We start from the raw sequence: 15836 nt of genomic DNA, 5'->3' as shown, positions 1-15836 counted from the left end.
AAAAATATAACTCCTCAGAGCGGAATAGTCCTTTCATGGCTTTAAAATTTGCAAGTGTGTAATCACATTATTTTAATAAATGTAACACAAGAAAATATTTTACTTTTATTTTTGCCACTCCGAGTTTAGTTTTGGAACTCACCCGCGATGCAGAAATACATCGTTAGATTTAATCTTCACATTTTTTGATGAGCTTTGGGAATGTTAGAAATGACAATCAGGGGGGTCCACCGAAACCAGTAAAGTTGTGAAAGGGGTCTACGAAAAAACTAAGTTTGGGAGCCTCTGGTGTAATTTATTCATAAACTATTTATTATAAAAAAATTATGCAGGCAATTAAACTAGGACCGCCGAATTGGCGAATATACCGGTCTTCGTGGTCCGTATAAAATAAATATAATACAAATGAGGGTATGCGTTAAAAAGAACAACAGTAAAACAAAAGCTTTGTGGATTTTCAACTCATTCAATTGGATAGTTAAATACATATGTTCTAAGAAAACAAAAAATCAACCTATATTTATAAACTAGTATTACTTTTGGTTTTCACTACTCACCGATAATTATACTAAAAAACTGTTCGATGATGCTGAGTGCTACATTTTCGTATAAGAAATAAGTCAGCTTAACTTTGAAGCCCTTGATAAAATTAATGGTATTTGTGTGCGAGTCAGCGTGTGTGTGACTGAAAATCTTCTTCAACCAATTGATCACAGTGTCATCGAGCCACTAGAAATATACGTAAAAGAAATCGTCAAACCTTTGCACTGCAAGCATCCTTAATATATTTTAATCTTAATAATTTTATAAATAGTCTTATTAATACCAGGTGATTTATTTCCCTCTGAGGTAAGAAAGTGTGTAAATAAAAAAAGTTAATAGTAAAAAAATATCTTCTTTTTTTTTTTAATATGAACGAAATTTAACCATAAGTACGGGTTCTCCACACATCTCGACTCCTGCGCGACTCATCGGCAAAATTTTTTTGTGGAGTTTATCATTTACATGTAAGTAATATATGTACGGTCAGTGTCAAATGTAAGTGAACACCTTGTTCTAATATAATACTCACAATTATTTTCATGATTTTTTTTTTTCATTAATTATTTATATATAACATTAACCATATAAATCAAAGTTTCACACTTTATATAAAGTTCACAAAAATTCAAACAACTTTCATTAAAATTTCAAAACTTTTATTCAGAATTTGTACAAAATTTTCGAGTATGCAGTTTTGTAACGCTTGATTAAATTCAGGGTATGCAATTGCTTGATTATTTTCAACACATATTCGACATATGTGACCTGGTCTACGGAAAGGGGGCTTAGGTGTCAAAAAATCAATTTTCACTTTTTGGTTGATTCGGATGGAAGATGAGATGCTTTTTCACGTGGTGAAAAGCAGAAAATCCTAACTTGCTTAGAAGTACAAAAACGTCACTTCTTCAGTGTTACTTTTTTAAATGTTCCACACTAGCAACTTACACGATGAACTATAATAATATTCCGACCAACAACAACACTTACTGGACCAACAACAACACTTACTGGACCAACAACAACACTTACTGGACGTCCGGCGCGGAGAACAATTAACGAGATAATGAGAAACTGACGAAACGAGTTGCTTACTTTTAACAGCTTTTTCACAGAAAACTAGTTTTCGCACGTAAGCTCCCTTATCGTAGACCAGGTCACATATAAAAAAAATCCCAAAATTTTCATCTTTACACATTCATGTTTCTGGCATGCGGGGGACGATATGTACATGCCGATTTCTTTTACAAAAATTATTTAAAAAGCAGACGTCTCGGTTGCTCAGCAAACCGGTTAATCGTTTCTGCAATTATTTCACATTGATTCTCTAAAACACATTTTCGATGTATTCTTAAAATGCAGAAACCTAAAGGTAAATTTTATAGAAAATTGAAGTAACAATTTATTAAAACTAGTAGTAACCCCCGAAATACGGGTGAGTACTTAGCTCAAAATTTATTTAAAGAACTTCGTGAAAGACAACAATTAATCTTGTATTGCTAGTGTTGTTCCGATACGAGTAACTACAAGTAATTACTCGATACTTTCTTCAAGTACTGAGTACTTTTTGTACTCGAATCCTTCCCGCAAGTACTTAGGTGGGTATCGAGAACGCGATTAAAGTATTACTTGCTTTTCCAAAAATTCTGAATTTCGGTTCTGACAATATATGAATCATGCTGTTGTGGTTTTTGCACCATGTTAAGTTGGCTAATAAAGAAAGTGTAAGTTCCTGCTTTCCCGTACAAGGCAATTATTAAAATTTTGCAAGATACAAACTTGTGGCACCTTTTTCGGAAAGTTTTGGTCGGAGAGTACTCGAACCGATTCTGTTTTTCTTCACATGACATAAGTGTTTACACTGAGTTCGATATGAGTAAGTATCGAGTACTTCTCTCCGATACATTTGTGGCATCGATACTTTTCTTCAATATTTTTAAAGAGTACAGGTATCGAGTACAAGGTCGTATCGGAACAACACTATGTATTGCTAGACACCTGATAACCCAGGATAATTTTTAAGTTCTTAAAAGACATTACTCTACTCTAAGCTTCGTGCAGTGGGCCATGAGAAAACCGTTATCTTTAAGATATAGTCCAAACTTTCACAATATCTGGTATTAGTCTTAATCTGAAACGCAATCATTGAAAATTTGCGCCGTTTATGGTGAAAAACGTTTAATATCACACTTTCAAACTAAAGCTTTCTTAACCCTAGAAGCCTAATCTATTTGGGAGTAACGTAAGGCCTTAACATACGCCTTAGAGGCTTATGTACTTAAAAGATAACCTGTGAGCTAAAATATACTTAGTCCTGTCTTATTTTTTTAAAGAATATTGAAGTTGTGAGTTTGACTAATAATAAAACATAGTTTTATTAATAAAACTATAACCACATTTATTTAAAACAACAAAATAAAAAGTAAATTTTGTGTTAAAATTAAAAAAAGACCCATTCCGTATACGCCTTGCAGACGTAGATTATACTTTTGGGGTTAACCCTTTCAGTACAAAAATTCAACCACTGGTCTAAAAAATTTTAAATATGTATACCGGCTAATTTTGGATCGTTCATTTTAAAAATCACAAACAAAAATGTGTAAAGCTTTGATGTTTGCGGCCATTCAGGGTCTTTTTTAATGGTCAGTGATATCCTAGGTGTTTAAAAAAAGAAAGGGATCTCAGCTATTTTTATTTTTTACTTTCGTGAAATATATTTCAAAACTATGAATAATACCTAATAACTTTTCCGAATCTCGATTCCACGGAAATATGATTAATATTTTTCAATAGATTATATTACTCACTATCGACTTTTCTGCCGCTTTTTACTTTTTTGACAAACACGGTCAACTGCAACTGCAGCTTGCACTTTAGTTTGATATATAGCTCAATTTTGTGGCTGCTACAGATCGGCCTAACTAAGTCGTATGACTGAGCGATTATATATAGATACTAAAGGTCTGAACTACAAAACATAGCGACATGTAACACATCATGCAAATGCCAGTTTATATCATGCCGCTTATACATGTTTGAAAGTGATATATGAAGACACTGCCGAATGAATTCAAATCAAATCATGCATCAAATTTATGCATGTCAACAAAAGGAACACATGCGACATATTCAACATTATTATTTACATTGTATATATCTACGGGAAGAGATTTTCCGAAATTTGCAAGCTTCTACTATTAATTTATTAAACAATTATCTAATTAAAAATCTATATACATTTTCATACAAGGCAGGATTAAACAGTATTAAAAATATGCTGCAGAAACACAACAGCAAACAACAGCTGAGCTAAGAAGCAATGACATGCTATAACTATATGTTTGAGATGGAATGGCATGGCATAGAAATGCATGAAATTTTTGAAAATGACCCCTCCACAAAAAAAAAAAACAAATCAAAAAAAACAACAGCGATTTTTAGCGACTTGAAACTGGCACTTTGTTTTACTAAAATTGAACGGGCTACAAAACTGCATACTCGAAATTTTTCCAGAAATTCTGAATAAAAATTTTGAAATTTTGAAGAAAATTGTTTGAATTTTTGTGAACTTTATATAAAGTGTGAAGCTTTGATTTATATGGTTGTTGTTATAGAATAATCTATATTTTCATAAATATTTAATGAAAAAATTATTTCTTGAAAATAAGTGTTAATATTATATTAGAACATGGTGTACAGTTACATTTGGCACTGACTGTAGATACAACAATTTATTATAAGAAAATCAAATAAATTTACTTGTCCATAGTTTGTCTTCATGCGCAGCTCTTTTTGGGAAAAATGAAGAAAAAAGCGCAAACTCAAACTCAAGCTTTGAAAATTACATGTTTTTACTTTTGTTACACGAATTAAATGCTGTCAACTATTATTTTCTAAGGGATAAGAGCGAAATAAAATACAAATACTCTCCCTTCTCACTCACTCGCTTTGCGGTATTTGCATAACTATTGTCTCATTATTGTCTTCTAACTTAAACAAACTGTATGGATTAGAGTATAGATGCCCAGATCCGCACATACATTTGTGTCGCGGGCGACTGCGCGTGCAAAGCTGTGCACAGACAGCTACGCGTTATCGGAAGGGGAAAACGAAGTCAGTAGAATAGTGAGATTGTATGTGTGGCAAAGCAGTTGTTGCAGTAATGCCAGAAGTGAGCGTACCCAAACGTTTACCGAAAATAACTCATCAGGTATTTGGATATTGGAAATTTCGCAAGCCTAGTAGGAAATACCTATACAAATCTGTGTTCGCATGGAAAAGTAACTTATGTCGTAAAGCTGGCTTTAGTATAATGAACCATTCGCAGCATATGTACGATTGCGAATAACTCACTGGCGCTGAGCCGTTGACGAACTCTTTTCAAATAAACGTGAAATAAATAGTTCCGATACCAGCAAGTCAATATTCTTATTAAGTCTCATCAAAAAATTCCATGTCGTTTAAGAATATAGGGACTGGTGCCAGCTAAAGCCAGCTTCCCGACAGTAGTACCATTCCATACCAACACAGATATATTCGTCTACAAAACATGTTGATTATATTAATTAAATCCCTAGATAAGTTTGTGAATTTTATCATCTTATCATGTTTCTATGTACATATGTGTTTTTTAAGCTTGGTTTCCAATCAATCAATATTCTCGCCAATTAGAACTTTTGCTTTAATAGAAAAATATACATAGTTCATTTACTTAATACTGTTTGAGCATGGATGTGCTCAGCTTACTGTTACAGTATCGGTCATATCTATAGCACGCCATTTCGAAGTGATATTGTGTGCAACTTATGTTTATTTGTTTATTTTTGAGAATTTTCAATTAAAATACAGTTCTTTCTCTAACAAACCCCATATAAATCCAAGTTTAACAATTTGTAGAAAACTTCAAAAAAGTGCAACAAATTTCACCTAAGTTTCAAACTTTTTTCTCGGAAATGTTAGAATTTTTTCGAGTACACAGTTTTTTAGCCACCGCAATTTTAGTCTGATAACGTGCAAATTTCAAGTGGCTACGAATTACCCTTAATTTTTTAGAATTTTTTTTTGTCGCATTGGCTTCCATATAATGAAAAAACTCAAATTATTTGTATATGGATGAAAACCGCAACACCTTTGGCGAAAAAAATTCTAAAACATCAACGGTAACTTTCAGTCACTTGAAACTTGCACATTATTGATTGGGCTAAAAAAACTGTGTACTCGAAAAAATTCTAACACTTCCGAGAAAAAAGTTTGAAACTTAGGTGAAAATTTGTTGCACTTTTTTGAAGTTTTCTACAAATTGTTAAACTTGGGTTTATATGGGGTTTGTTAGAGAAAAAACTGTATTTTAATTGAAAATTCTTAAAAATAAATAAATAAACATAAGTGGCACACAATATCACTTTGAAATGGCGTGCTATAGATATGACCGATACTGTATATAGTAATTTTTTTTTAATTATCTAGTAATTTTTTTTTGTAAATTTAAGCACATCAAAGCTACATGAGTACATATGCACACATTATACACTATTATTATGCATTAAGATGGAATTGATTTACTGAATTAAATGTGAAGAATAGGTACATTAAATATTTTGCGTTGTCGAAAATGTATTTAAATTAATTTATTATTATAAATTGTGTGAATATAAATGTATGTATAATTTTTATCGAATCAAAAATTCATTTAATATAATGAAAACTTGGTGATTTTGTTTTTTGAAAAATCGACTTTTTCTGGTGTTCTGATGCCACACTGACTCAGCTGTCGCAAAAGTACATACCCGCATTTTTACTCAAAAATTATGTATGCGTTCTAATCTCCGTATAGCTCACTTCATCTCGCCGAGCCCTTTCGCGAGCTCGCAGTTACCCGCGATGTCGACTGCGTGCACCTCTGCTGGGCATGCCTAGATTAGAGCAGAGGTTCCTAAACTTTTTTCACCGCGGCACCCTTGTTGTGCTAAACAAATTTCGCGGCACCCCTACTCTTCAAATGTCTACGAAAACAAGAAAACACAATGCAAACTTTATGCTCCTTTAGCTTTAATGTGAGAACTTAAATTGTTTTGATGATTTCATTATTTCCTTTAAGTTAATTGGGAGCTTTGACAATTTTACTCTGAAATCATTTGACGCTGAAAGCTTGCTGGGGTATTTGTTTTTAACTGACTTCGCAAAAAGGAGAAGGCTGTCAATTCGTTGGAATATTTGTTTTATCTTTTTTTTGATGTATGCTACCGCATAACTTTGGACCACGTTAACCGATTACTATAATTCTTTTTTGAAGGGAAAGGTGTTACCTCACACTCACAGGAGGTCCCGTTCTAATTTGGTTTGGTTTCATTGGATCATGAAGAGGTTAACGATAATCTTATTTCACGAAATCAATTTAATTGAAAAATGATTTTAATTTTTTTAATATTATATGGAAATTGACAGAAAATAAAAAATCGTTTTCCATTTAAATTGCTGGTGAAACCGACTGTTATCAATTTTCTTAGCTTTAACTTCAAAGTTAAGCCTGCTATACAGGCGCGTGAGCGTAAGCTTTTTATTTTGACCAATATCTTCGTTATTACTTTGACTCTCTATTATTACTTTTTGCAATAGTTGATAAATCAAAATATAGAGAATTAAAATATTTTTCAGAATTATAGAATAAAAACTAATTTAAAATGCATAATATGCATTCTTCTCAAGCTCACAACGACAAGTTTTGACAAGTTTTGACAGACGTGTGAGCGTCCATAAAAATACAAATGGAACTCTTTGCCTTTGCGAACGTTCATGCTCACGCTCGCATTGAACTGTATAGCAAGATTTACATATGTACGTTTTTCTGATTTACTTTGTTTATTTATAGGGTTGTCATGCAATATGCCAGGAATTCTAAAATATACATGTCACTAATAAAAAAATCTCGACGTGCTAGAAAAAACTAAAGATGTATTTTAATTTCACAGGCCTCTGTTATCTTCGCAGCGTCATCCAATACGGGTTTTAAATCTAGTGGCGTCATCTACCTAGTCATCAGGGAATACCGACGGATCATACAGTGACTTCTCGTGGCGTTTTCTGCCTCTTACTTCATCCTAGACATCGTTCCTTTCGTTTTTCCAACCACTGCAAATTTCCGCACACTTGCTTCATTTCAAACCATTTTTCTGTACAAATTTGTCGATAGCTTTGAACATTTCGTCGCTAGTGGTGTAAGTCTCAAGTACTTCGCTCATCAAAAGTTCTTCTTCGATTTGCATTGCGAATGGGTTCCCCACTAACACGAGAAGAACATTACGTCGCACTACGTCGCACAGAAGGCCGAATTCCAAAAATGCGGCCAAAATTCAAGAAAATAAAGTTTCTAGATAGGCCTTTTTTGACATTGAGTTGACTGAAGGGATCACCTAAGAAGCGAAAACTGTTCTGTAATACTGTAACAGAAGTTGTTAAGAAATAAAAAAGTAAGAGTAAAGTAAAGGTTCTGGCAAAATTTTTTTTAGTTTCCCTTTTATTTCAACATATTTTGATCAAAAGAAAAATACTGATAAAAATCAAAATTTTCGTAAAACCAGGGTTGAAATCTTGAAATTCCTGCCCGTAGTTTGTTTGTAAGTCAAATATGAGTGGCACTGTGCTACTATGATAGCACAGCCGAGTAATCATAGCGAAAAAATTATATCCGCACCAAATTTTGACAAGTTTTAAAATATTATTTTTGTTGTTATTTAATTTCGGTTAGTTTTTTATAGTTCGTTCTTTACCAACATCCGTATAAATACAAAATTAAAGGTAGTGTCACACGATTGGGTATTTGCTAAAATTTGGTGTAAATCGCATCCCAACTGCTTGAACACCCAAAATATTTTTCACTATCCCAGTCACGAAAATTAATTGTACCAATCTTTTGAATGCAAAAAAAATGTCCCACTTTATTTACCAATAGCCCAATATAAAAATTTACAAATCTGTACAAATGTACCAATCGAGTGACACTGCCTTAAAAATGTATGCAATTAAAAAAAAACATCTACAAATTTTCGTTAAAACTTTGAGTTTTTTAATTAAATTCTGAGTATGCAGTTTTGTAGCCCATTGAATTCTAGTCGATTGATTTTTTAGAATTTTTAAAAGTTCGAAATTTGTACGAAAGTTTGTTAAATTTTTTTTAATATTGCACAAATGAGGAGTGCACTTGCAAACAGCGTTATGTGATTTTATAATAGTGATCCATAAATAAAAAAAAAAAACGTCTACAACAACAAGTAACATTCAAATTGTATATTTCTCTTTATTATCTGAAAATTTGGATAAACAAGAGCCTAATAACATTAAAAAACAATATGGCAATGTGGTAGTTTTTGCAAATTTTATATATAAAAATTGAATATAGCGAGTTTGAAACAGTAACTTTTTTATCATAGCTATCTTTTTTTTTGCTTTTCGCGTTCGCTCTTCCATGAAGATTGGTCTGCTTCTTTTTACGACGCCTTCCACTATGCACCGAAACTACCACGTTTTCTTGCAGTTTTCTCAGTTCATCAGAAGATGGAGACTTTTGAAAGTGTATAAATAAGTATTATAGCGACTTTTGCAATAGTAGTTAACATTTGATGCTATTTTTTCAGAAAATAGAAAGATTTTGCACTGTATTGTTAGTGGACATGAAACTACATTAAATACTGGTACGTTACTCACCAAAAACTAAAAATCTAAAAAAATTTACATAGCGCCTTTACAAGTGGACTGCTCAAATTTGGAAACATGAATTTCCACGGGTTTTGTTAAAGAACGAACTATATTTTTGTTTAAAAATATAACAAAAGTTCAATAACAACAAATATAATACGTTAAAACTTGGCCAAAAGTGGTTCGGTTATAATTTTTTGACCACTGTATGTATTTTTTTATATCTTTAATTGGACCTTCACATTGTACATAAATAAAGTACATAACAAAATTAAAGAAATATATGCCTTTTTTGCCTTTTTTTGAAGCTTGTTTTACCTTTTTCAAGTTTAAGTGCCTTAAAAACCTACATTTCTACATCTCGCTGGGGGAGGGAGGGTGGGGGTCAGAACCGTGTACTAATAATACTTAACCATCGAAAGACACACTAAACTATTATTGGTGTTTTGTGTCGTCGCGAACAGCCCTCAGCAGTATAATAATCAAACCGTGATCGCGAAAAATACCTAAATAAACAATACGAGATTGTGTGTATAAAAAGAATTAAATTATTGTTTACATACAAAACGGTAGTTAAGTGAGAGATGGGTGTCGAGAGGGCGCTCCCCTAGAGGAGCGCAGGCACTCAATGTAAAGCGCAAGCAACAGAAATGCTTATTTGACAATTACTGCATACAGCCCAAAAAGCCAAACCAGCAACAACAACGCTAAAGAAAACTCTTATACTGCTAACACACAATCACAAACAGCAGATGCAGCCAAGCAAAGAGCATATTCTTGCTCCCCAGCAGTGACGAATGCGGACAACAACGCAGCTGCCGATACTAATACTTCGACGGCAACAAACAAAGAAAACCAAGCAAAAAATGCTACTGTTCAGACTGGGTTAGATCGCTACATATTAATAAAGCTAAAGCGCACACCCGAAAAAATGGAAAACAAAGCCCAAAAAATAAAATGTTGAAAGTAGTCACTTCAGGTACTTCTACATCGGCGGAGAATAATCGTTTTAGTATTCTCGATGATATAAATAATGGATCTAACCAACAGGTAGTTAAAAAATACAAGCCTCCACCTATTTATCTACGAGAACAAAGTTCTAATGCTCTGGTAGATACTCTCCTAAAACTAGTACGGAAAAATAATTTTCATGTGGTTCCTATTAAAAAGGGTAATATACACGAAGTGAAAATACAGGCTCAAAACGAAGATATTTTTCGTAAAATTACCAATGAGTTTGATAAGTATAAGAAATCTTATTACACCTATCAACTTACAAGTAGTCGAGGACTAGAAGTTGTCATAAAAGGCATCGAGTCCAGTGTGAACTCACAAGAGATAGAAAATGCTCTTAGGGAAGAAGGTTTTAAGGTGCGCAATGTTTTCAACATCAAAAATAAAGAAAACATCCCTCAACCGATGTTCGAAATAGAGCTAGAACCTGACTTTCACAATCTGAAGAAAGGGGAAGTGCATCAAATATATCAATTGCGATATCTTCTACACCGTAAAATCTCCGTAGAAGAACCCCATAAGCGTAGAGGCCCTGTTCAATGTCATAACTGCCAGAAATTTGGTCACACACGTCGCTACTGCACCTTACCTGGTGTCTGTGTTATCTGTGGGGATCTACACACTTCTAAAGAATGTGTGAAACCAAAAAATGGACCCAAAATCTAAAAAGTGCAGTAACTGCGGTGGAAATCACACTGCTAACTATAGAGTTTGTCCAGTTTATATCTCAATGAAAAGGAAAACAAGTCCCAAAAATATTCCTATTAGGCAAAACCCCATATCAGAACCCGCTAAGCAAATGTCTGCGCCAATGACTGTTAATAACTTTCCTTCATATGCACAAATGCTCAAAAATACTCCTCCGACACAACCAGGTTTTGGTCAGAATAGTAGTAACCTAGAAGCTACTATAAACAACTTTATGAAAGTTACGCAGGAGCAAATGATGGCAATGCAAAGAATGGTACAAGATTTGATTAAAAATCAAAATCTATTACATCAAGCCATTTAGCTAAACCATGAATAATCTCAAAATTTGTTTTTGGAATGCGAACGGGATAACCTAGCATAAAAACGAACTAGAAATTTTCCTAGAGCGATATCATATAGCCGTGTTGCTTGTATCTGAAACCCACCTTACGCAATTTAATAACTTTCAAATTAATGGGTACAAATTCTATGATACTAAGCATCCACAAGGAAAAGCCCGAGGTGGAACAGCTATTCTCATTCGTAGCAGAATAAAGCACTATTTATTAGAATCGCAAAGTGATGAGTTCATTCATAACACTGCAACACATTGATGACCACTTGGGTGGCCTTACTGTATCTGCTATATACTTCCCCTCTCGTCATAACATAACAGAAAAACAATTTAATGACTTTTTCCTAAAGTTTGGCAGTAAGTTTATTGTAGCAGGAGATTACAATGCCAAGCACACATTCTGGGGATCTAGACTGATTACACCAAAGGGGAGAAATCTATATAAAGTAATCCAGAACAGAGGATTTGACGTATTGTCTACTGGTCAGCCAACGTATTGGCCATCTGACCCCCAAAAAATACCCGATCTTATAGACTTTGGTGTAACAAAGGGTATTGCGTGACACCGAGTTAATACTGAAGCCTTATTTGATCTCTCTTCAAGACATTCACCCTGCCTCATAACATTATCAATGTTTAGTAATTATGAAGAAACACAAAAAGGTCTTACTAATAAGCACACAAACTGGTTAAAATACAAAAAGTATGTCAGTTTGCACATTGACCCGCAAATTCTGACCAAGAGTGATATCGGCAGGGCAGCTGAACATCTCACTGATATAATAGTTAAGGCCGTAGAAATTGCAGCACCAAATCCTTCTATTACAACACCGCAGTTCTTACTGCCCTGGCCTGCACACCCCAAACATTATTAACTCAATTAGTAAAAAGCGCAAATTAGGAATGGAATGGCAAAGAATTCGCTCTCCGAAGCTTAAACAGGAGCTGAATGCGTGTACAAAGGAATTACGCATTTTGTTGCAGGTGGTAAAAAGAAGTACGCAGTCGATCCTTCAGTCCTTGTCTGCTTCGAAACAGACTGACTACTCCCTTTGGCGAACACTGAAGCATGCGAAGAGGCCCGTTCTTCGAGAAGCACCATTACGTACTCAGAACGGAAGCTGGGCGAGGAATGATGAGGATAAAGCAAACGCTTTCGCCTGTTATCTTTCATCCTTCCAATATTTCAATACCCCCCAGTAGCCTTACCACAAATCCGCTTCTGGTTAAAAAGAAAGATTTAATTAACACAATTGTTCATGATATTCAGAAGAATAAAGCGCCTGGTTACGATAGGATTACAGGTGAAATGATAAAGGAGCTTCCACAAACTGCCGTACATTTTTTGTTACATATTTTTAATAACATGCTTAAGTTGGGGCACTTCCCCGACTTATAGAAACTTTCGGAAATAATTATGGTGCCAAAGCCAGGCAAAGATTCGACGGTAGTAAGTTCATATCGGTCGATTAGCTTGATTTCTTATTTTCCAAAATATTTGAAAAATTTATATTGAAAAAAAATGCAACCTTCACTAACAAGTAGCCGAATAATACCACCACATCAGTTTGGTTTTCGTGAAAAACATGGCACTGTAGAACATGTATTATAAAAGCCTTCGAAGGGAAGCAATACTGCACCGGTGTATTTTTGGACATCTCTCAAGCTTTTGACAAAATCTGGCATGATGGCCTTATATACAAACTAAAGGATTCACTCCCTGCAAATACGCATGCAATTCTGGAAAGCTTTCTGCTCTGGAACTCGTCCTTTCAGACATTTGTATTATTTCGGTTTTTGTTATACGCATTATTTCGGTTTTCTCACGAAAGTGTGCATATGGATAATTTCGTTTTTTTTTTCTAATATGAATTATGTACTTCTACTTACTAAGGGTTATAATACCTAAGCGCCGAAGGCCGCCTACGCGGAAAGAAGTTCGCTTTCATGTATGCATTACTCGGGTTTTGTCATATGCATTATTTCGGTTTTGAACCGGAATTGTGCATGTATGCATTACTTCGTTTTTCTTGTATGCTTTACTTCGGTTTTGAATCGAAACTGTGCATGTATGCGTTACTTCGTTTTTCTCATATGCATAATTTCGGTTTTCAAACGCAAGTGTGCATATGCATAGTTTCGGTTTTTCCAATATGCATTATTGCGGTTTTCAATTGAAACTGTGCATATATGCATTATTGCGATTTCTTTCATATGCATTATTTTGGCTTTCAACCGAAACTGTGCATATATGCATTATTTCGGTTTTTTTCGTATGCATTATTTCGGTTTTTTTCATATGCATTATTTCGTATGCACAGTTTCCATATGCACAATTTCAGTGTGCTACTTCGTATGGAAGAAAACAACTGGCACTGCAACAAAAAAAAAATCTCAAAAATCAACGGTAAGTCCTAGCTACTTCAAACTTACACTGAAAAATTGACTGGGCTATAAAACTTCATACTCAAAATCTTTCTAAGAATTCTAGTTTAAAAGCCCGAAATTTACCAGACCGCTTACTGGATCCGCCATTTCGAATTTTGCAATTCCGGCAGCGGATTCGTAATTAGCAACCTCGAAAACCCTCTAGTACGAAATTTCAAATCATTTCTTTAAGCCTTAGAATTATGGCCGCACTGTGCGTCGGTACTTTCGTTAAGTTCCAAACTAAAAAATTCACAAGTTTTCAAACTTTTTATAAGTTCGTTCTCGACTGCCTCTAAAATCGTGTTGATTCGCTCTTTCACAGTGTGATTGTGAAGTTCCAAAGAATAAGTAACATATGCACGTGCGCGAAGCTGCTGCGCTTGTTACGAGAACAGCCCAGCCAGCAAAAAATCCGCAAATTAATCTGAAAACGGGAAGTGGATGAAACGCGGTTAGGTCTACAAAAGTACCGAAAATGGTTGTGAAAAGGGAACGTTTTCGACTATTTTCCTGAAAATATTCCTATTCAATTTTTCGTTGACAAAACGTACTGGGGAACTACGCTTAAGAGCGAAATACACCACACAAGCGGCTTGACATACCAAGCGAAATATCCCTTTGCATAGGACTGCCAGATATCTCCCTTGCCAAACCGGGACACTTTGGTAAATCTAACACAACACCACCAACCCCCGCTTCACCCCGCTCCCTTTCCTTTCCTTTAGACAAAAATTACTTACGTACGAAAGTATGTAGTAAAATTTTATTTTGACAGGACAAAAACAAAAACATGAAATATAATAATAATACTAATAATAATAACGTCTTCCGATCGAAAAATATTGATTTTCAAGAATTCCATACCATTTCCACGAAAAGTTCATTTTTCCCCATACAAAATACATAAAAAACTTTGAGTGCTTTGAGCGACCTCTAAACATTTTTTGATTTCAAAATAAAAAAATAGGGGTACATTTTTTTGCGATATAGAACAATCCTAGGGGGTGAGAGCATAAAAATTCCGACTTTACTATTTTACATGCATTTTTGGACCACCCTAATGCACACACATATGCATATGCATGTGTGTGCATCAATCTATTAATATCGTTGAATTATTTTAATATCTATTGCAAAATTTTATACAGACAAGACAGTTACTCGCTCTGCTCTTCTTCTTTCTACCTTTTATTACTAAAGACACTCTCCCCTCTATCGGTTGTGATTATTATATGTTATAATGCGTTTGGCACATATCGGGAAATTCTATTTGCTCTTAAAGTGCGGTGTGTTCTCTTTTGTCTAAATGAGTGTGGATGATCGATTTAGTTCCAACGGCAATGACAGCACTTTTAATATGATACGTATCCTAAGAAAGCAAAAGCAAGGCTTAAAAGTATGTCATCTAAACGCTCAAAGTTTACCAGCCAAAATTGACGAGTTTAGATATATTTTTGAATCTTCTGATGTAGATGTTGTGTGTGTGTCTGAAACTTGGTTCTCCTTGTGGCATAGTGATAGTATGTTCTGTGTTACTGGGTATAAACTGTTTCGTCAAGATAGAGCTTTTCATGGTGGTGCTGTTGCCGTATTTGTCAAATCTGGTTTATCTTGTAAACTTAAGTGTACTTCGGAAGCTTCCAGTTCTATAGAATATCTTTTTGTCGAAATTATATCTAATTGCAAGAAAATTATCATAGGCTGTGTTTACAGACCTAACAAACATGTTTCTTATGAGCACTTTATGGATTTCATCGGAAATCTTACTCTAAACTACAACAACATAGTTATAGCTGGGGATTTTAACAGCGACCTACTTCGAGAAGGTAAATTTTCAACAGAGATGGGAAATTTGGGTCTGTATTCTGCCAACATAAGGACTCCTACACATTTCACTCAAACCAGCTGCACTCTTTTGGACTTATTTTTTGTAAGTGATATATCAAAAATACTAATCTACGACCAATTATCCGTTCCGAATTTTTCCAAGCACGATCTCATCTTTCTGACATTTGATTTCATGAGCATTTGTAATGAGTTATCGTTTTCATATCGGGACTTTCAGCACATTGATTACACCGGCACACAAAAAAAAATTTTTGTTCTGTACACCGGA

At 34.4% G+C, this 15836-nt stretch overlaps 1 protein-coding gene across 5 annotated transcripts in view; it reads right to left on the bottom strand.

Moving 5' to 3' along the window:
• The window catches only part of LOC118744102 (anaphase-promoting complex subunit 2), a 508470-nt gene that overhangs the window by 123572 nt on the left and 369062 nt on the right, over positions 1-15836 (bottom strand). For all 5 annotated transcript variants that reach the window (XM_036476830.1, XM_036476827.1, XM_036476831.1 and 2 more), the window contains exon 4: positions 558-729. In XM_036476830.1, coding sequence (XP_036332723.1) covers positions 558-729 — 172 coding nt within the window. The remainder of the gene's footprint in view (positions 1-557; positions 730-15836) is intronic.

Source organism: Rhagoletis pomonella, unplaced genomic scaffold (genome assembly GCF_013731165.1).
Source record: "Rhagoletis pomonella isolate Grant_MI unplaced genomic scaffold, Rhpom_1.0 Rhpom_scaffold_00008, whole genome shotgun sequence".
NCBI classification, from domain to species: Eukaryota; Metazoa; Arthropoda; class Insecta; order Diptera; family Tephritidae; genus Rhagoletis; species Rhagoletis pomonella.
The sequence above is the reverse complement of the archived record's forward strand: the minus strand, read 5'-3'. Positions and strand labels throughout refer to the sequence as shown.